The sequence below is a fragment of the Mesoplodon densirostris genome, chromosome 9, assembly GCF_025265405.1.
Source record: "Mesoplodon densirostris isolate mMesDen1 chromosome 9, mMesDen1 primary haplotype, whole genome shotgun sequence".
Lineage (NCBI taxonomy): Eukaryota > Metazoa > Chordata > Mammalia > Artiodactyla > Ziphiidae > Mesoplodon > Mesoplodon densirostris.
In genome coordinates this window covers 101,776,414-101,798,314 of record NC_082669.1, presented here as the reverse complement: position 1 = coordinate 101,798,314, position 21,901 = coordinate 101,776,414, and the positions used below count along the sequence as shown (strand labels likewise).

Here is a 21,901-nt window from a genome sequence, read left to right as displayed (position 1 = left end):
AGCTTTAGCGACTATTACTATCACGTGCTGGTGAAACATCGCCAACTACCACCACCATATACACACTTGCTTAGCATATTCTTCTTTTTTTAAAAAAATATTTTTCAATTAAGTGTTTGTTGAACATGTACTATATATGCCAGGTATTGTTCAAGGACTAGGAATAGAGAAGGGAGTAAAACAGACCCTCATGGAGCACATAGACTATTTTAATTAGCTCAACAAGCATTTGTGAAAAAGACAATATTCTCATCCTCAAAATGCTACTAGAGGGGCCTCCCTGGTGGCGCAGTGGTTGAGAGTCCACCTGCTGATGCAGGGGATACGGGTTCGTGCCCCGGTCCGGGAGGATCCCATATGTCGCGGAGTGGCTGGGCCCGTGAGCCATGGCCGCTGAGCCTGCGCATCCGGAGCCTGTGCTCCGCAACGGGAGAGGCCACAACAGTGAGAGGCCCGCGTACCGCAAAAAAAAAAAAAAAATGCTACTAGACTTATAGGAGCAATAAGTCAGGTTTTTCAGATAATGTATAGTTTGGAGAGTTTTAAAGTGTGTATTTTAGGAAGGTTAAAATATAATTGGTTTTTAGATGGCTCAATCATTTCATCTTCTCACCTTCTCATTTCTTCATCCATGAAACCTGGATGAGGGGAGAGTCTGAAACAATGGTCTCCGAGCCTCTGTCCAAGTCTGAAACAGCATGAGCCAGTCAGGGTAAACTCCCCCCACCCCACCCCGCCGTTTACCAGGCTGATGTGCCGGGACCTCCCAGTGTCCTTGGCTCATCTAACTATACTCAACACTTTGCAGGTACTTAATACATGCTTATTTAATGAACAAATGCATAAATGAATATAATGGAAAATAGTAAGAGACCATATGTAATGAGTCAATCTAACCATTTTAAAAATGTGTTCCAAATGTGTTATGGTTGCTGTTAGTGTATTTTTTTTTTTTTTTTTTGCGGTATGCGGGCCTCTCACTGTCGCGGCCTCTCCCGCTGCGGAGCACAGGCTCCGGATGCGCAGGCCCAGCGGCCATGGCTCACGGGCCCAGCCGCTCCGCGGCATATGGGATCCTCCCAGACCGGGGCACGAACCCGTATCCCCTGCATCGGCAGGCGGACTCTCAACCACTGCGCCACCAGGGAGGCCCTGTTAGTGTATTTTTACTGGCGGCTTTACAGAAGTTAGGATACAAGGCTGAAATGTAAATGATAAAAATTAATTTGCCTGACATGAGGTGAGCTTTTGGTACTATTTTTTTCTTTAATTTTAAAGGATAGGTATAGAATAATAATTTTTCAGTGTGTATCAAGTATTATCCAAAGGAGATATGGAAATATGGAAATTGTTCCCTTCTTAAACCTTCCTTCCTGTCAGGGTCTCCATCATTCTTTGAGTATTTCCTTCCTTCATGGCACAAGAAGACATTCAAGTCTCATCTTGTACTTTCCCTGTCTCCGTCTTGGTATCAGCTGTTTCTGCAGAGTCCTGGTTCCTTTGAGTGGATTATGGTATTTATTTTTGTGTGTTTTTTCTTCCAGTTTTATTGAGATATAATTGACATACAGCACTGTGTAAGTTTAAGGTGTATGGCATACTTATTTGATTTACATACATCATGAAACGATTATCACAATAATGAACATCCATCATTTCACATAGATACAAAATGGAAGAAAAATTTTTTTCCTTGTGATGAGAACTTCTAGGATTTACTCTCTTAACTTTCATACATAACACAGAGCAATGTTAATTATATTCATCATGTTGTACATGACATGCCCAGTACTTGTTCATGTTATGACTGGAAGTTTGTACCTTTTGACTACTTTCATCCAATTCCCTCTTCCCCAACCTCTTGCCTCTGATCTCTTTTGCTATGAGTTTGTTTGTTTGTTTGTTCGCCTGTTTGGTTTTGAAGTATAATTGACCTACAACAGTATATTATTTCCTGGTGCGTAACACAACAATTCAATATTTCTATACATTACAAAATAATCACCACAATAATTCTAGTTACCATCTATCACCATACATAGATAATACATTGGATAATGGTATTTAGAAAATAAGACATGGGCACTACATCTGGGCTTTGGGGGTGACTACTTTAGGGTCAGCACAGTGGACAGAGTTAGGGAATATACGTATATATATATGTACATACATGTACACACATTTACACATATCTTTACTTCTATATTTATCTATGCATATGGAAAAACCACAAGTTTACAGAAATACTTCTGTTTCCAATTCCAATATTGTAAGGTTTATTCTAGTGTTCTGCCTTTCCATATTTGCAATCCCCTTATCCAATACTGAGAAACCTGGCTCCTGTTATCCTTCATAGATTTACATAGTGGATCCTTGCAGGTACCCAGTTGTCCATTGCAATGGCCACCTTTGTAAATGCCCTTCTCACTCTGCTTGGATCTGACCCTGTGTCAGAGCGTCTACCCACGTCAGAACCCTCCTTACCTCAGTCCAGTTTCCAATACCCCACAACAGGCATGCCCTGCCCCGTGTGGGTGCCCTTCTCAATCTGCTGGGCTTCACCAGCCTGCTGGCCTCACCCTACTTGGGCTCCGACACCCCACTCACTCAGGAATGCCCTCCTCGCTTGGCATGGTCTCTGTCGTCTTGCCCTGGGCTCCTTCCTGCACAGATACAAAGAAATGCACCAGTTCAGTCCTCTGACAACAGAGATATTTCACCTCACAGGATGCTTACTGCATAATTTGCGGAACCTCTCACAGACCTTGTCTGTTTCCCATACGCTCTAGACAGATCCAGACGGTGATGATTATAGCTAATGAAGGTGTACTTAATTTACCTGGACTTCTTTGAACAACTTGCATTTCTCATTTTTTTCACCCTGTCCTCCAGGAAGCAATGCCAGTTTCTTGGTTCCAAAAGTCCTAGATTTTCCCTTTTTTTTTCTTCCCCTCCTATTATAACATATTTTTGTCATGTGTGTACTTGTCTTCCCTACTGAATTTTCTCTTTTTAAGGTCACAGGCTGTATCTTTTTTTTTTCCAATTCCTTTTTAAAATTTCCTGCATGTTGTCCTCCATAATTTTATTTATTTATTTATTTGGCCGCACCGAGCAGCATGTGGGACCTTAGTTCCCCAACCAGAGATTGAACCCACATCCCCTGCATTGGAAGCACGGAGTCTTAACCGCTGGACCACCAGGGAAGTCCCTGTTTTATTTATTTTTAACAGCTTTATTGAGGTACAATTGATATGAAAAGAACTGCACACATCTAATGTGTACCATTTGAAGAGTGTGGACATATGAAAACACCTATACCATCCCCACAATCAAGATAATATACATACCTTAATTATTTTCTTTTTTCTCCTTCTTATCAAAACCCCCCTCCTTACCTGTCAGTCTTGCATGACATATTAAAGGTGTACTCCTTTTGCCTGAAACAACAGCTATTCCTGAGAGCCCGCTACATGGTTTTCACTATTTCCTCCCTAGGGGTTACCTTCCAACACTCCCAGATGAGCAAACAGTCTAATCACCACCTGTTCATCTTGCTAGGATCCCAGGCTTTAGAACCACAACCAGATGCTTTCTTCTCATCATTTGAGAGCCTAACTAAAGTCTCAGCTTCCTCAAGGACTGGTCCCATGCTATGTTCTGGTCACCAAACAACCATATTGATTCTATGCGAATCAATAGAAGTGCCCTGATAGCAATGGGTTCTGTGTGGAAAAGAGAAATAAAACAATAAAAAACAAAAACCATAGAATATACAGATTTGTTTTGGGTGTATGTGAATATTCTAGACAGTAAAACAGAGCCAATATCAAGATGAAGCACCTGAAGAAAGAAATAACTATATATTTCACCAATCGTAAAATAATGGGTATACCATATATCCTTGTTGCTTATCTAAATATAGTCATTATTTTGTAATAACTTGAAATGGAGTATAATCTATGAAATATTGAAGCATTATTCTGTACACCTGAAAATAATATAATACTGTAAATCAACTATATTTCAATATAAATAAATAAATAAATAAAATAATGGGGTATAAACTGTATTTACCAGCACTGAAAGAAAATATAGAAAAAACAGTTATCATTTGGGGTCTGCCAGGGTTGGAAAAGGGTTTTTGAAGGAGAGGAGCTTAACCAGATCTTTAAGCTCTCTAACTAGTCCTATACCAACTTATTCTTTCTAAGAAATAGCTCTGCTAGGTTGTCTAAAATGAAGCTAGCCTCTAGCTTCAGCTAGTACTATCTGGCATGCCTTTCTCCAGTAACGTGAAACAACTTTTGAGATTGCCTTTTGAGATGTGTCCCTGCTATATACAGAGGTAAAGGAGTCTCTGACGGACTGGAACCCTGGCTTATCTTGACTCTCCTTGTACTATTCTAGAACCCACAATCTTCTGCTGGTTTTGGCCCCTAGTGACCACTTATTTTCTTACTATGACTCTCCTGGTTCTATCTTCCCAAGGGACAAGACTAAGAAAAAATGGTCAGAGCTTTAAATAGACCGTTTCCTGGTTCAACACAAGGAAGAATTTTCTAACTGGATGGTTGAGGAGATACCATGATCTCCTCTCTGCAACAGAGGCTGGATGACCTTTGGTGGCGATATTGTAGATGGGGCTCAAGTGCCCGAGGGGCAAAGAGGAGCTTAAGCATCTACTCCGTTCCAGAGACAGAGTTACAAACTGGGGATTTAAACACAAAATGTTTGCTTCAGGAGCTCAAAATCTAGTTGTCTTCATGACAAGGAAATCAAATCTTGCAACAAAATTCAGAAGTTATAATAACAATATAATTCCAGTGTCCACAGGGCTTGAGCAATTAAGAAACCACATTCAGAGAGTCTCCTGAGGCAGCTCCATGAAAAAAGCTAGAAGTTCAAAGACAAAGCTGTCCCACCTGTTCCCAGGACTCACCTGCTCCCAGGAGACAAAGGACCACACAGCAGAGGAGCCTGGAGCCCTCCTCAGCTCAGACAGGATGGGACCTGGCGTCACCCTGCCCAGCTTCCTGTTTTCTGAGTGCACTTCCCTGGTCCTGAGGGAGATGTGCTTGGGGAATCATTGCCCTTGTTAGTTTCTGCAGCTCACATTCCCTCTTTCCCTTTTATGACCTATGCCAGCACCTCAAAAGGTGGGTTGGGGCTACTCTGGCAGGACTGAGAGGAATAGACCCATCCCCTACCCCCCCATGAAGATGGCTGTCAGCCTCAGAGGGACGGGAAGAAGGCAGTAAGTTGGGCTTGGGGGTGACAGTTTGGCTTCAGACTGGTAAAGCTGAACACTTTTCTAAGGAGTTAGGATACTAAGTGGGTATTGACACAAAAACCTGAGAACAAAAGAAACCCATTAATTGGAGATGGTGATCAAATGAGGACTTGGTCACAAGGAAATGGTGACAGCTAAGATGTTTGAGCAGAGAGGAGACAAGAGCCCAGGGGGATGATTGGCCAATGTTACTTGATGCTCTGTCATTAGCCTTGATCTCCTTGAATTCCATTTGTCTAGGAATGGCATTATATCAAATTGTGGGTCAAAGTTGAGTCTGGTAGTAGCACTTAAGGGAGTAAAATGATTGAAGAACTACTTGGACAAACCAGGGAGATTTTTACATTGGATGTTATATCTTTGGTGCCTTGATTCAGTCACCTGTGGTGTTGATTCTTCTCAGTTCTGGGTCACTAGCAAATCAGCTACATGGCTTTCTGTGATCTCAAATCAGAGACCTCAGGGACTTCTTGCTACATTTCATATGGGCTCTGAGACAGCACGTTGGAGAAAAGTTGTTAATCAGCTGGGAATCTGCCTTGGAGTACAGCAACAAGAGCATGTATCAACTCCTTACCTGCAAAAATGCCATGGAAACTGCAAAAATACCATGGAAACATTGTCAAGTGCTTTGCTGAAAACAAGACATGCTAGTCCCAATTTCTTCCAAATTCCTCAATCTAGTGAGCTCACCCAAAAGAAAATGGGGTCAGCTTGACATGACTTATCCTATGTGAACCTGTCTTCTCTACTAAGATTGCTAAATACTTTGTCTGATGACTGTCACTCACAAGGATGAAGTAGGAAAGTGACAATGACTGAGAGTTTTGAGGGTTACAGCACTTGTGAATGGTTGCTCACTAGCCTATGTCCCAGGAACTATGTCTTCTTCCTAGAGTGGAATTCAAGGTGCCTACTAGGTTTTTCCTAATCCCCGAATTTCCAAAACTATAATAGAAAAATATTTCTGAGCCTAGTGATGGAACTCTTTGGATATCTGTGTACTTTCATTTAGGAAATGTATCCCATAAAAGCAAGGTGGGTATATTGAAGAAGGTTGGGATGATGGAGCTTGGAGACAAATCACAAAAAGTTTTCCTGGTGGGGATATAAATAGATCTGAAAGAAAACTGTCTTTGTCAAAAAATTAATGTGGGGTGTGTACTATAATTTTTCCCTCTTTCTTGTCATTTTCTATTTATGATGCTCTATTTTGACCTTCAGCATCATTTTCACCTTCATGCATCTCTGTTTTTCTTCCTAATCTCATTTCCTTCCAATCCAATAGAATGTTTTCTCTTAATAAATGCCTCACTAGCCCATCATATTCAGAAGTGGCAAGTTTCCAAATTATTTCAAGATGGCATTTGCACATGCTGTTCTGACAGCTGTGGGTCTCAGGTTACATACCTGAGAACCTCTATGATAAAACTTAATTGTCCTTTTATTAAGCCTGCTTTACTAACCTAATCTTGAGGAATGGAGGTAGGATATGGCTGCAAATGGGAAGAGAGAGAAATGTGAAGTGAATTCTGACAGAGACATAACTGAATTAAGTCGGCACTTTAACAAAAGTCTGATATTAAAGTCCAGACACCCCCCCAAAAAAACCAACAACAACAACAGGGCTGCACTCACTTATTCATGTACTCTTTAGAGTTGCTCATGGTCAAGAGCAGAGTAGTAGTGACAGAGACCGTATATATTGCCTGCAAAGCCTAAAACATTTACTATCTGGCCCTTTACAGGAAAAAGAAAAGGTTTCTGACCCTGCACATAAAACGTGGAGAGAACCACATGTGGCTAGAAGAGAAATGCCCCCAGACGAATGGCACCCTTGAGCAGGATTCTCAGGGAAAATACAGCCTGGTTCCAGGATTCACTTTACCAGGAAAGAACACTCTATTCACTAACACCGATTTGCCCTGATTGTTTACTTCAGTTTTTTAGTAAGTTTCTTAGTATATTATGTTTCAAGGGGAGAAATTCTTATTTAAAATTTCCCTACACATTGTAGTGGTAAAGAGCCAGCACAGCACAGCCTCAGTGACTGGTGATGTATTAACCAGGAAAGTGACTAGAGAAGCCAAAGAAAAGGAAAAACAGAATCATTGAAGGAAAGGGCATAAAATTACCTTTAATGGTCGGTGACTCTTGCTCTTGTCAATATAAATATCAGTATGTTTGCTGGAGCCCAATCAGTACCCAATTTAGGCACAAGTTTAAATGATCCTCTAAGGCCCCTAAGCCATGTGCATGGAAAATAAAGGTGACAAATACAGATTAATGAACACAGAGGGCTTCCCTGGTGGCGCAGTGGTTGAGAATCTGCCTGCCAATGCAGGGGACACGGGTTCGAGCCCTGGTCTGGGAAGATCCCACATGCCGCGGAGCAACTAGCCCCGTGAGCCACAAATACTGAGCCTGCGCATCTGGAGCCTGTGCTCCGCAATGAGAGGCCGCGATAGTGAGAGGCCCGCGCACCGCGATGAGGAGTGGCCCCCACTTGCCGCAACTAGAGAAAGCCCTCACACAGAAACGAAGAGCCAACAGCCATAAATAAATGAATAAATAAATAAATAAAAATTAAAAAAAATGAACACAGACACATGCTTCTGGGCCACCATGTGTTTGAAGTTAGGAAAAGAAGTATAAGTACCAAACCACATAAAATGCAGACAAGAATATTTATTTAGTCTGAGACCCAACTCAATTGCCTAGGGTCAAACTTCACAGAAATATCTCAGAAGAATAAGATATCTTGAAGGTCCAAGCTCCCACTCAATCATGCAAAGATGTTTTCTTCAGATTTGTTAACCCACTTCACAGAAATGACAAACACACATACATAGATATAGAGATGCCTCACACTGATCCAGCATTCCACTGGCCTCTTCAGTAGGGACCATTCTCCTAGTGACTTTCACTTAGAATACAAAGCTCCTTCACTTAATACCAGGCCTACTCTGCTCCTTACCCTTTCCACTCACAGCCACCACCTCCCCTACCGCCATCAGCTATCCTTGGTTTTTCCCACCTTCATGCTGTCCAACCATCAGTCTAGCCCCATGTTGTTATGTGCATCATTAAAATTCCTCAGCATGATTTTAGGTAGTTCATGGGTGACCATTTTTACTTAAATAGCTTTTAAAAAATAGCATGTGTTCATGCAAATGTGCATTAGATAAAAATCCGCAAAGACATACAATATCAACATCTTTGTTTAAGAAGAGACTAAGGAAAAGAAGTGTAATTTGAAAACGAGAATGTAACTACAGTACAAGCATTGTGCTAAGTGGTTTACATGCAACATGTATGAGAGTTGTATGGGAATTACTGAAGTCTGGAAATGATCACTTGGCATTTTTCTCACATCCCCACTACTGCTTTAGATGAGTGTAGAACCATCACACTGCAACCAGACAGGTCTCCAGGTGTTTAGCTGGGAATTTGCCATTGATCCTAGATAACTCTCCTTAGCTGGCAACCCTCACTCTTTCCCTTCCTAATAGAATGGGTCCAAGTAAAAAAAGCCCAGGGCACACCACAGACAGGCCTCTAGGACATAGCAGCATATGAGCCAATTATTGTGTAAACTCTTCTCTAAGATGCTGTGTTTTTCATATGGATTAAGATCCCTGATGAAGTTTGGGGGAAGTTTCAGGGGTGATGTAGAATTATACAACACATAACACTTCATTGTGGAAATGTCAACATGGAAGATAATTAGACAGGATGAGAAGACACCCTGTTCCTCATTCTGGGACTGGTTCTCCCCTTACTCCTTAGTATTTCTTAATTTTTAGGGATCAATGAATGGCAGCTTCCTGCCTTGTGTACCATGTACTCAGTGTTACTGAGTTCAGTTAGGGACAATACAGGCACTTTCCCATGGCTGTAGCCTTAGAAGCTGCTTTGCCATCTTTTCACCTTAGTTCAGTCATTCTCAGCTGGGAATGAAATGGGCCCCCAAGAGGACATTTGGCAGTTTGGAGCCATTTTTGGTCATAACTGGGAGAAGGACTAATGCTACTTGTAACTAGAGGCCAGGGATGCTGATAAATATCCTACAGTGTGCTGGTCAACACCCCACATAGATTATCTGGCCCATGTTATCAACAGTGCCAGAGTTGAGAAACTCTGCCTTCTACTAAATCATCTTCATATCAACAAATTTTCAAATGAAGAAGAAACAGAACCTACTTCAGGAGTGACAATTTGCTAAAGCAGAAATGGCATCCTGGTAGGCCATTCAGGTGCACTGTATAGGTGTAGAATTTGGCTATATCTAGCTAAAGGTTAGTTCTCGCTCAGATTCACTTATTCTGGATACTTCTGCCATGTCCCATTAATTATGACAATTCTTGCTCCAGGAACCCATTTCTTAGATATTTCAGAATTCCATGTGACCCTTGTCATCATCCCTTAATTTGGTAGAGTTCAGAATCTTCTCCGATCGAGAAAAATTCAAAAGAACTATCAAATTAAGGGGGAAAATGGGAAATTTTATTCGAGCCAAGCTGAGGATTACAACCAGTGAGACAGACTGTAAGAAGCTCTGAAGACTGTTCTGCCTGTTAGAAGTCAAAGGCACAGTCGTATACATTTTCGAGACACAGGACCGTACATCAAAATGACATAGTGATATTTTACATAAAGTTCACCAAGGAAACACAGTCCAGGTAAGCAAGTACAAAGTGAGCATAAGACATCATGACCCCGTACAGAGCTGGGAAAAAACTTTTAAGAAGTTATATTGCTAGCTTCAGAAGAAAGGGAAAAAAATTGATCTTTACCATCGAGCAGGCACTCCCACTTTTGAGGAGCTCTAACATGAAAAGCAGATGCACACTGCACATTAGGAGGAAGGGGGGTAGCCCAAAGTGGCACAGAGAGAATGGAATGTTGAATTTTTATCGTCCTGCCTTAAAATATAAATGTTATTTCATCATTCCTGTATTATGTGTAACGGCATCACAGTGGAGGGTATGGGCTCTGAAGTGAGGCTGCTTGTGTTTGAACTCTGTATGGATCACCTCATAGTACTGAAAACTTGAGAAAAAAAATTTTACCTTCTCTAAGCCACAACCTCCCCATCTATAAAATGGCAAAAATTAGAGCACAACACTTATAAAGTTGTTTGTAAGGACTGAATGAGTAGATGTATCAAAATCCCACCCACAGGGTTTGATACATATTATAGTAAGCACTCAATAAATTCCCATTGTCTCTTCACTGGCCAAGAACTCTGTATTATCTTGGTGTCCAGACTTTGGTGAACTGACTAGGGAAATGTTACGTAGTGCTTGAGAGCACAGACGGTGAAGCCAGATTTCCGGGGCTGGAATCCTGACCCTACCATGGATTTGCCTTGTGATTTTGGTAAAGTCCCTTATATTTTTGTAAGCCTCATTTTTCCCAACTGTTAAATGGGAATTATAATAGGCTTGTTTTGAGAATTACTAATTTAATAAACAGGCTAAGTATTTAGCATATGCCTATTAAATAGTAAGTTCAGATAAGGATAAACTATTCTCACTCTTTCCCTTTCCTATTTTGAACTATTGTGGTTTCAAATCAGAAATGTTTTTCTTTTTTTAGGAGAACAAGTATTCCTATCAATAGTGAAATATTAACATGGGTATACAAGGCCAGAGCTACTACAAGACAAATTATATAATTCTGAAACAGGCAATGTTAATTACATCAAGGGTATAGCTCTCAAGATAATCCTCAGCATAAAAGTTCATGCTTGAGACAACCAAGTACCTAAATTTTTTCTCTGGGAATCAGGACACCTGTAGCCCTGTTATGTGACCTTACTCCAACTTACTTTTCTATTATGGGGAACAGTTTCTACCAGGTGGGCTCATTTTTTCCATTCCCAGAACCTCTGGAAAAGTGGACAAAAGTGGATGTTTAAATTGGATGCTGAATCATCTTGAATGTGGCACGGAATTGAATTCTAAATTTGGATTTGTGACTTTCCAGTGAAATCACATTTCTGGCACCTGTGGCCATGGGTGTCAATGACAAACGTGGTGGTATAAATAGCTGTGGATGGAAACCCTTCAGCATAGTCCCTAGTCCAGATCCGGGGAGCAACCATGACGACCCTCATCTTTCTTGCTCTCCTGGGAGTCGCTGGTGAGTCTCGATCAATAAGTGATCAGTAGGTGTCTATGACTTTTTTAAGGGTGCACTTTCTACTCTGGAAGACAACAATGAATGCTGAATATAATCTCTGTACTCAAGAGGCTTAAGGTGTTGAAACAACAATGTACAGTACATATGTCTGTAGATAACTAAATCTCACTTGCTGGAGAAGATGATGCAGGGCAGGGGTGATCAGTGTAGAAAGTATTAAGAGGAAGAATCTGCCCTGAATTTCAGGTACAGTCTATGAAGTAAGAGTGAAAAAGAAAAGATAGTCAATGTTAAGGGAACGTTGTTTTGATCTTTATAAGAACTTGGAGTTAATAATTGGGACTAATGACTAATCTTGTGCTCCTTGAAGAGGCTGTGAGCATCACAGCCTGAGTCTCCTCTATACTAAAGGGCACCTTAAGAGAGATCTTAACAGGAAAAGACACTCTATTTCTCATGAATAAAAGCTATGGGCTGGTTTTACCACATCTTCACTAATGAAATCTCTTTGATGTAAAACAACATGTCATGCAATCATGAAAAGAAATAGAGAAATGACTATTTCTGTTTTTATACTATTCAATACTATTGTACACTTCAAACTTACTACAGAATTTTCCCGAATTTGGTTGTTATAAATAAATTCAATACACATATTTACATATCAAAAAAGTCTATCTCAAATTACTTTAAAATACATGAACAACAGGGCATATATCATATAATCCCAGACATTTGGAGTCCTTAGAAATCATAATAAATCAGTGGTCCAAAATTTACAGTGCTGAATAAATTTAAAATGTTGGAAATATAATTGGGATGAGGGGAAAGATTAGAGAGAGAAACCTTATAATGTTCTATGAGATTATTTAGTTAACATTTTAGGTGAGAACCAAGAAGAGATTGTGGAAACAAAAGTACAAAACTCCCCATTTTTTCCAGGTCAGAACATTCTCAGGTGGTATTTAAAAGTTTCCTTTCTGTTACCTCATGTGGTGTTTATCCTATACTGAACTCTACAAATAAACACAATCATGGTGACTGCAAAGCTTTATTGAACACATACTTAAATGTCTCCTTAGCAAGGTTTTATGTAAAAAGTATTCTTTATATTCTCAGGTAGTCGGCTTCAAGGCATTTATTATGTAAGGAGTCTCTGATTTGTGTGTGTGTGTGTGTGTGTGTGTGTGACATATGTAAAAAAAATCAGTCTATTGATCAAATTTAAAGCATAAATTAAAAATTAGATACTTATAATAGCATAAGTAGCATATGTGTTAAATGTATAGAACAATAAGATTTTGAAAACAATTATATTAAAATCACTGTTTCCTGATTATGCATGACAAGAAAACATGACCTTTTTTTTTTCTGGTTAATCTGCAAAACCTTGCTGCTGAGTAGAAATTCCACAATAGCTCCAACTTCTCTCTGTCAGTTGCCTTCCCCACTGACGATGATGACAAGATTGTCGGGGGCTACACCTGTGCAGCGCATTCTGTCCCCTACCAGGTGACCCTGAACTCTGGCTACCACTTCTGCGGGGGTTCCCTCATCAATAGTCAGTGGGTGGTGTCCGCAGCTCACTGCTACAAGTCGTAAGTAACCAATACTCACAGCCCTGTTCTCTGAGGTCAGGTCATCCCCAGCCCTGACAAAGCACAATCAGGGAGAACTACAGAGTTATGCTTGAGGGGGGAGCATTCAGATTTCAAGACCTCATTATCCCCCCACTGCCCAGGCGTTGCATGCATTGAGGGATTTTCCCACAAAAAGATACCCTTAGAGTTCCCTGATGGCCTTGCAAATGAGGGCAATAAAGACATAGGAAGAAAAATAGTGAGTGATTAACTATACCTAGAGTACCTTAACAGCACTAATCATTATAGCTCAACCAGGAAAAACATGGCATATGCAAGTAACAAAACACAGGAAATTTCCAGTACAACCTAAAGATAAACACAACTCATTCTATTCCCTTAATATTCTGCCATATCTCTGAGGCCTGCCACGGCTCCTTACAATAATTGATAATCCCAACCAGATTAATCAACACCAGTTGCCTTTTCACCTCCCACTGCTGGATTGGCATCATTTGGTTCCCATTCCTATACCTAATGAATCTAGCAAGATGTTGGGTTGTGAGTCTGGCCTTGGAGTGACGCCTACCCAAGGAATCCTCTAACCTGCACCGTAGGTAGTAGGACTACCTTAAGTGCACACTAACCTGTGTGTGTATGTGAGTGCTTCAGGGGGCTTCTGTCTGTGCTTATGCTCAAGACTGGGCTGTCATGGAATGGGAAGGAGCTCACGTTGGAGACTTAGAGAACTTGTAACCTTTTAATCCAGCCGAATGCAGGTGGGTCTGGGAGCACACAACATTGAAGTCCTTGACGGCAATGAGCAATTCGTCAAAGCAGCCAAGATCATCGTCCATCCCGATTACAGCAAAAAAACCTTCAGTAACGACATCATGCTGATTAAACTGAACAAACCTGCCACTCTCAATGCTCAAGTAGCCGCTGTCCCTCTGCCAAGATCTTGTGCACGTGCTGGTACCGAGTGTCTCATCTCTGGCTGGGGCAACACCAAGAGCAGTGGCTGTAAGTGTCACCTGGAACAGAATCACCAAGTCTGAGAATCCTAGAGGTGAAAAACGTGTTCAGAGTCAGTTAGCCCTAGCTGTCACTCAAGGCTATGTTCCCAGAGAATAGTGGGATTCTATGGAGTCTTAGAATATACTAATTGAAATGCGTAACGTTCCTCTGCTTGACAACACCACAAAAAAAGGACTATGGTAAAGTTGCCAGGTATGCAACTAAAATGTGATTAGTGATTTGCAGGGAACCAAAACACGAGGAGGTACACAGAACAGAGACTGAGATTTGGAACTTTTCAAAGCATAGCCCCGCTTCAGAAATAAAATCTCTAGATTTGAGATCTATGGTCACTGATGCTAGTGTCAGAGAGAGAACAATCTGTTGATGAAAACCGTTCGGAAGACCCTCCAGATATAAGTTGTTCTTCCAAAACAGAAGTTACCGGCAATCTGAGAGAAGGAATGGGAATATTGGGAAGAGGGGGGAGAGATCCTGAGAAAGAAATTCCCCAGATTGGATGGGTAATCCTCTTCCATTTCCACTCTTGCCCCCAACAGCCAGCTTCCCTGAGTTCCTGCAGTGTCTGAAAGCTCCCATCCTGTCTGACAGCGCTTGCCGCAGTGCCTATCCCGGCCAGATCACCAGCAGCATGATGTGCCTGGGCTTCCTGGAGGGCGGAAAGGACTCTTGCCAGGTTACTTGCTTTGCACGCCTTCTCCTTCCAGCTCAGCCTCACATATCTCCACAGTATTTCCCATTTCCTGAAACTCAGAAAATTGAAAAGTTCTCCCTGGGGCTGATTATGAGGGCTGAGGGACAGATTTGGGATAAATGATAAATTCATTTTGCCATATTAATGGTTAGGGATCAGGGGAAAAGATATACAGAAGATCATGTGCAAACAGTACATCCAGATGGGCTTCTGAGGAGGGCTAGAGCAGAAGGAAACTTTGAAAGGAGCAGGTTAGATGGGCAGCATTGCACTGCCCAGTCCTCTCCTCTTCTTGGCACTACAGCCCTGCAACTAAGGAAAGAGGGAGCTCAAAGGAGGAGAAAGAATAGGGGTCCAGTATGGAGATTGAGGGTTGGTTTTCCAGTCAAAGAGAAGGGCTTCATGGAGGATCAGTAGCCTGGGAAGGTGGTCCCGGGTAAAGGAGGAACACCTTTGAGCCTTTCTCCCATCTGGGCACAGTTGTGAGTTCTACCTGGCTCTTCCTTCTTGCCCAGGGTGACTCTGGTGGCCCTGTGGTCTGCAAAGGACAGCTCCAGGGCATTGTCTCCTGGGGCTATGGCTGCGCTCAGAAAGGCAAACCTGGTGTCTACACCAAGGTCTGCAACTTCGTGAGGTGGATTGAGAAGACCATCGCTGCCAACTAAACGGCTTCATCTCTTCATGACCCTACATGTTAGTCAGCTTCACCTTCCTCCCATCCTGAAAACAGTATCTAAATAAAAACATTTTCTCCTGTACCAGATATATCCGAGAAGTGTCCTTACTTGGTTTGTGTACTTTCTCTTCAATGTGGGTACTGAGAATAGGGTGCATATAGAGTTGAACTATTTACATGAAGATGGAATTTGAAAGGCTATTTAGTCATTCATTCATTCAGCCTCATCAAAATAAATTACTGCTCACCTACTATATGCCAGACTCCGGGTGGATATTTGGGCTATACAGATGACTAAGGTTAGCCATCACTGTTACCACTGTATTTTTACACAGATAATGACACTAAAATGCAGAAAGTTAAAATCGACTGCCTAAAGTCACTCAACTAGTTCATTGTGCAGCTGAAGTGAAGCCCCAGCCATTCTTATCCCATCGCTTTGCTGCTGCTGTGTGACCCTGTGCTCTCCCTTTGTCTCTAATCTACCTGAAACTCTGTGAGGCTAGACTAGGACATGGAGAATGTTTAAAAAAGTACAGATCCTGCATTTCCAAGGTTTCATCTACCTATTTCTTTTATTCTCCAAGATACTCTTGTTTTCCATCTGGAATTTTACTGCTACGGCATGCATGATTTCTGCCAGTAATCTGTACCCCCTCCCACACTAGACCGCCCAAATCCCAGCTCAACGTAGGTACTATTTTGAACTGTAAGCAAAAAAAGGTGCAAATGCAGATAAGTTTTGTGGAAAATTGATCTGTGACCGAGACCATAAAAGTCTTGACGACAGGGGTGGTGTTCTCTGTTCCCTCCCGCCCTGTCCCGAGAGGCAGCACGGACACCCCGCTCTAGTTCGTCCGTGTCGTTCCTGCAACTTTTCATTTTTCCTTGGATCATCTAGAGGATGATTAGGAGTGCAGGTCCCAGTACATGACTCCTATGTGTATTTGGTATGAATCAAGGATGAAAGATACAATATGGTCTGAGCGTAACAGCAGTGGAATAGGTCGAGGAGTTCTGAAAGGTAAACACGTGTGTAGTCCCGGTAGGAGAACGGGATACGGTGAAGGATGGGAATGATCTTAGTGGGTGCGCTGTAACCAGAAAGCCACAGATTGCGTGGCTTAAGCAATAGACAGTAATTACTCACAGTTGTTGAGACTGGAAAGTCCAAGATCAAGGTGACACAGGAGGTAGTGGGGGCCCTGTTCTGGCTTGTAGACAGCTGCCTTCTTGCTGTATCCTCACATGGCTGAGAGAACTGACTCTAGTATTGTAATAGGGGCAGGGCAGGCGTGCAGCCAATAGCACGTGGCCGTTACCCTGTTACTGAGCAACTGTTACTGCGAGATCAGAGGCAGGAGACCCTTCACCTGGCGGGTGGAGGTCCCCCTTGGCCAATGGTTGGCCATGTCGTGGTCCTTGCGGGGGGCAGTGCGTGTGATAAGAGGTGTATCAAGGGCTGGTGGGTGAGCTGGGGGGGCCTCGGGGACAGGCTGGGTGCTGTGTCCTGCAGAGCTCCAGAGTCCTCACCACGACAGCCCACTGGCCGGGCCCAGGCCTTGAGGCAGGGGGAACCTCTCCCCCATCCCTGCCTCTGCAACCTAATGGCCACAGCAGTCTGCACGGGTCCACAGGACCTGCTCCCCAGGTCCACTTTGGGTGGCCTGAGGAGCCTGAGCGCTGGCTGGGTCCTGGGCACCTGGCTCCCTCAGTGATGACAGCTGGGCAGGGTCTGGGGACCTGGCCCTGAGGGCACCGTCAGCGGAGAACTACCTCTTCGGCAGGGCCTGGATGCTGGACGAGCGCTCCCGGGCAGGGTAACCCTCCCGTGCAGGGACCCCCTCCTCTTAGCCAGGGCCTGGACCTCAGAGGGCGAAAGTCCAGCCTTGGGACCTTGAACTTTCTTGTCAGAACAGAGAACAACATTTGTTTTGGTGGAGGTTTACAGGAACATCGTGACCTGGCCGCGACCTGACCTCAAGAACAAAGGATCTGACACCAAGAAATCTGTAACAACTAACCATGCCCCTCCCTCAGCTTTCCTATAAAAGGGCTTTGCTGAAAGCTTTCAGGGAGTTTAGGGTTTTTAAGGTATGAGCCACCCGTTTCCTTGCATGGCCCTGCAATACACCTTTCTCTGCTCCGAACTCTGATGTTTTGGTATTGTTTGGCCTCATTGTGTGTCAGGCACACAGACGTGTGTTAGGTAACAGCATCTCCCTCTTATTAGAGCACTAATGCCATCATGGGGGCTCCACCTTTATGACCTCATCTAAACTTTCCAAAGGCCCTACCTCCTCATACCATCTCCTTGGGTGTTAGGGTTTGAACATATGAATTTTGGTGGTGAGGGACACAGATATGCAGTCCATAACAGGTATCTCAGAAGAGGAAGGTATGGGAAGATACATTCCCCTATTACCAATTTTCTATCCCTTTGTATACCTCTGGATGGCACATTTGCAGGGAGCAGTCCTAAGCCCTTCATGTTACCTTATCATGCCACTAGGATGGAGCTCAGATTCCTTAACCTTGCATTCAGGGCTGTTAAGTGTTCAGTTATAACTAATCTGTCCTGTGTATTTCCTTAGTTGTTATCGAATTGCTTTTATGTTTGCTTATGGCCTAAAATAATTTCACATATAACTCCTCTTTTTTTTTTTTTTTTTTAAATGGTACCTTATATCTACCTTAAATAAACATCTCAGGCTTCTCTACAGAAACAAATGAGTTTAAAGATTTCAAAGATTTCCCTGTTTCCTCTGAAACGTTCTTTTACCCCACCCATCACCACCACCAATATACACCTACTCACCTAACCACCTCAGGTAGAGGGAAGATTCAGAGACCTGAAAAGATAAGTGAGATAACATAAAAGATGAGAGATCAGGGCAGGCCCAAAGTAAAGTATGAAAAGGCAAATAAATCATTTTTCTGGACACCATCCAATAGTCCCTTTTCAGCATATCTTGGCATTTTCTATCTCTTGTTTAAAATCTGACTTGTTACAATTTGTGAAATTATATTAAAATGTGAAATCTATATGCTCTTTGGCCCAGCAGCTAAACTTCTAGAATCCTATCCTATTAAAATGTGCTTATAAAAACAAAAATGTGTAAGTGTGAGTGTATCATTTAGGAATCATTCAGTTTCAAGGAACAGAATGTCCAACTCATACTTTAACATGTACTTTAAAATGCACTGGTGGAAGCTTAGAAATAGTGAGCACTGCAAGAATGGTTTGATTCAGCAATTCAAAAATGCCATCAGGGGACCCAATTTATTTCTGTCTTTGCCCTCTGCATCACTGTCAGCTTTATCCTAAGGATAAAGCCTTGTGATCAAGACAGCTGTCAGAGCCATACTCTCCCTTGACTGTATCTAGGGAGAAAGAAGCTTTTTCCCCAGAAGCCCCTGTTGTACACATTGTGTCTCCTTAACTGAATTTGGTCACTCTCACATCCCTGAGCCAATAACTGAAGAGGATTATGCTGTTGAACATAATTAAGTTACATGGCACACCATCAGAGCACGATGGATATTCATTTTGCAATAAACATGGCCTATTTGGTATATGTTTGGTTAACTGAGTAATTATAAGGTTAGCTATCAAGAAAAGGAGGTGTAGATTTTAAGGAGGCAGCCACAGTCTCCACCAGAGTAATCAAGGATGCTTACTGATGTGTTGTCTACATAACAGTGAAAATCCGGAAATAACTCAAATAGTCATTAACAGAGTATTGATTAAATAAACGTGGTATGTTGTACAGTAGAGACAATGTAACTATTCTATTCATTTATCCAACCGCTTAACTTATTGAGGGCCTATTACCTGCCTAACAGTGTTTAATTCACTAAAGATACAGCAGGGAAGAAAACAGTTAAAACCTTGCCTTCACGGTGTATTCATTCTGATTGGGTAAACAGAAAACAAATAAATAGAGACTAGAGAATATAATGCTAATCAATGCAAATACCACAGGAAAAGAAAACTGGATCAAAGAATGGATAAATGGAAAGCAAAGATCTGCTTCCAAAGTATAATCAAAAGAAAAACATCAAAAGACCTGTGAAAGCATACTATGATTAAAAAACCCATTTTGTAGTCAGAAGAGATATCTCTCACCAAAAGATATCTACTACAAATAAATACCTAATTCATGATTCAATAAAATCCAGGAAGACATGATATTTCATAGCAAAAATAAGGCAATGTAAAGAGGTAACAGTCTGAGATTAGGAAAAAAGTTTTTTTGCTTGCTGTGTCTCATTACAGTAACAGATAGATTTAATTTATTTATCACTTGCTCTGAAAACTCTCAGACGGCTCTCAGCTGTCAACTTCATGGTTAGGACCTTTGATAGTTATGTAAAATAAAGCAATATTTGCACTTGGAAGTTTAGCTACTTATGTAAATATTTTTTCACATGGGATATATAAGCTGGATAGAAGTAACTTCCCTTCAGATTGGTACACTCCATAATCTGTTAGTTTTCCCATTAACGAGCAAAAAATTTTAAGGTATACTCAAGATGAATTTATCTAAGAATATTTGCTTTAATAAGACAAATAGAAGCCTCTTTTTCCCTAGAAATCTTATTTAATTCATTATTTAAATGAAAACTAGTTTAATCATTTATCTTTTATGGCAAGTAAATTTAGTGTTAAAATCAAATTTTAAAAGACCCTTAAAAAATAAAGATATTTACTATCTTGGTATGATTTTAGCCTTACTTTTAAAAGTCAAGTAAGAATGTCTGCCTTGTTGAAAAAATGCAACTATAAAAGTCTTTATTTAGTCTTAAAAATAACCATTTTTTCTGAGTAGCTCAGTCTAATCCCTTTTTAATTTATATTCCATCTAAGCTGTGGAAACTTTCTAAACATACTCTTGCCATACGATCCAGCAATCACACTCCTTGGTATTTACTCAAAGGAGTTGAAAATGTATCTCCACAGAGAAACCTGCACATGGGTGTTGATAGCAGCTGTATTTATAATTGCCAAAACCTGGAAGCAAACAAGATGTCCATCCTATGAATTAGGTGCTAATATTCCTCCCATTTTATAAATTAGAATACTGAGGCTTAAAGAGGTTAAATGTTTTTATCAGGACAAGGCACCTAGAAAGTCCTGAAGCCAGGAATTGAACCCTACCTAGGAGCTTGACTCCTGAGTCTATGCTCTTCACTGCTATTAATAAACATGGAAATGTTACAAAGATTTAAGGACTTACAACAATATTTGGACATAGATAAAAAAGTGTCCCCAGAGGCCTAGAAAATACGGGGATCCTAAGGTTATAGTTATTTTATTTAACAAGCATTTATATAGGACTTACTATTTACCATTAGAACTTGCTGTTCTAAGCACTTTATAAATAGAAAATCTGAACAGACCAATAATGAATAAAGAGATTGAGTCAGTAATCAAAAACCTCTCAACACAGAAAACCCTAGGACCAGACAGCTTAGCTGGAGAATTCTAACAAACATTCAAAGAATGGACACCAACCCTGCTCAAACTCCTCCAAGAGTTGAAGAAGGGAGAACACTTCCCAACTCATTCTACAAGGCCAGCATTACCCTGATATCAAAGCCAGAGAAAGACAACACAAGAAAACTATAGACCAATATCCATGGTTGAAACCACTATTTGTTACATATCTCGGAGGGGGGGGGGCAGTCAGAAAGTTAAGGCTAACTTATAAAAAGAAGGAGTGGGGTGCATTAAAAAGAGTACTAAGTGTCAAACACAGAAACTGAACAGGTAGGGAGATTGATTTTATTCAGATTATTGCAATAAGAATATCCCAGATCTGGAGATCAGAGTGCCTCAGCAGGATGCTTTTGCCTTAAGACTTTTGTAGGGAGATGTAGACAAGTTACAGGTGGGGAGATTAACAGTTGAGGTTGTTTTGCAATCAGGGGAATTCTCAGTTAGCTGAACAGGAAGTGTTTATCTCTAGTTGTAGTTAGATTGGGGGGGCGGGGGAGGAAACAGTTCTAAGCTCAGCTAATCATTGATGAGAGAAAGAATGGGGAGCTGGAGGGTCTGCATGGTTCAGGCAAAAGCGGGAAGGTCTGTGGCTGTCCTTGTCACACGTCCACAAAGGAGTCATCCAAAGTCTTATGGGAGCCATGAGAAAGAGTGGATGGAGCCTTTTCAAACTCATGTGGGGAAGGGTCACTCTTTGTGATAAGCCATTTCTCAGAATACAGAATTTCCAAGAATTTTTCACCCACTGCTGTTTTCTGGAGCACAGGGCTCAGGTAAAGTTCTACACATCAGGGGAAATCTGGAAACACCGTTCCGAGTCCTGACTTGCCTGTTAACTTCCACGAGGCCTACGGCATCCTTGTCACTAAAATGGCGGTGGAGGATGATTTGTTAAATCTATTTCATACCCCAATGTTTGAAGAGTCTCTGAGAGGGGCAGAGGGACTCTTGGGGAAAAGGGAGATGGCAA

The 21,901-nt window shown here is 41.6% G+C and overlaps 1 protein-coding gene across 2 annotated transcripts; it reads left to right on the top strand.

The window, feature by feature from the left end:
* The first annotated feature begins 8,806 nt into the window (after positions 1-8,806).
* LOC132495983 (trypsin-like) lies at positions 8,807-15,417 on the top strand. Of its 2 annotated transcripts, none has more exons than XM_060108102.1 (5): positions 8,807-8,825; positions 12,879-13,038; positions 13,790-14,043; positions 14,598-14,734; positions 15,268-15,417. In XM_060108102.1, the coding sequence occupies exons 1-5, from the start codon at positions 8,807-8,809 to the stop codon at positions 15,415-15,417; spliced, it is 720 nt and encodes a 239-aa protein (XP_059964085.1). The 2 variants fall into 2 exon arrangements, with proteins under 2 accessions (XP_059964085.1, XP_059964083.1); XM_060108100.1 differs by lacking the exon at positions 8,807-8,825 and adding an exon at positions 11,401-11,440.
* The last annotated feature ends 6,484 nt before the right edge of the window (positions 15,418-21,901 follow it).

Excerpts from the sequence above, each read along its gene's own strand:
- LOC132495983 (XM_060108100.1), top strand. The coding sequence starts at position 11,401 with ATGACGACCCTCATCTTTCTTGCTCTCCTGGGAGTCGCTG. Across the intron at positions 11,441-12,878 it reads TGCTCTCCTGGGAGTCGCTG|TTGCCTTCCCCACTGACGAT; the intron begins GTGAGTCTCGAT and ends TCTCTCTGTCAG. Across the intron at positions 14,735-15,267 it reads GCGGAAAGGACTCTTGCCAG|GGTGACTCTGGTGGCCCTGT; the intron begins GTTACTTGCTTT and ends CTTCTTGCCCAG.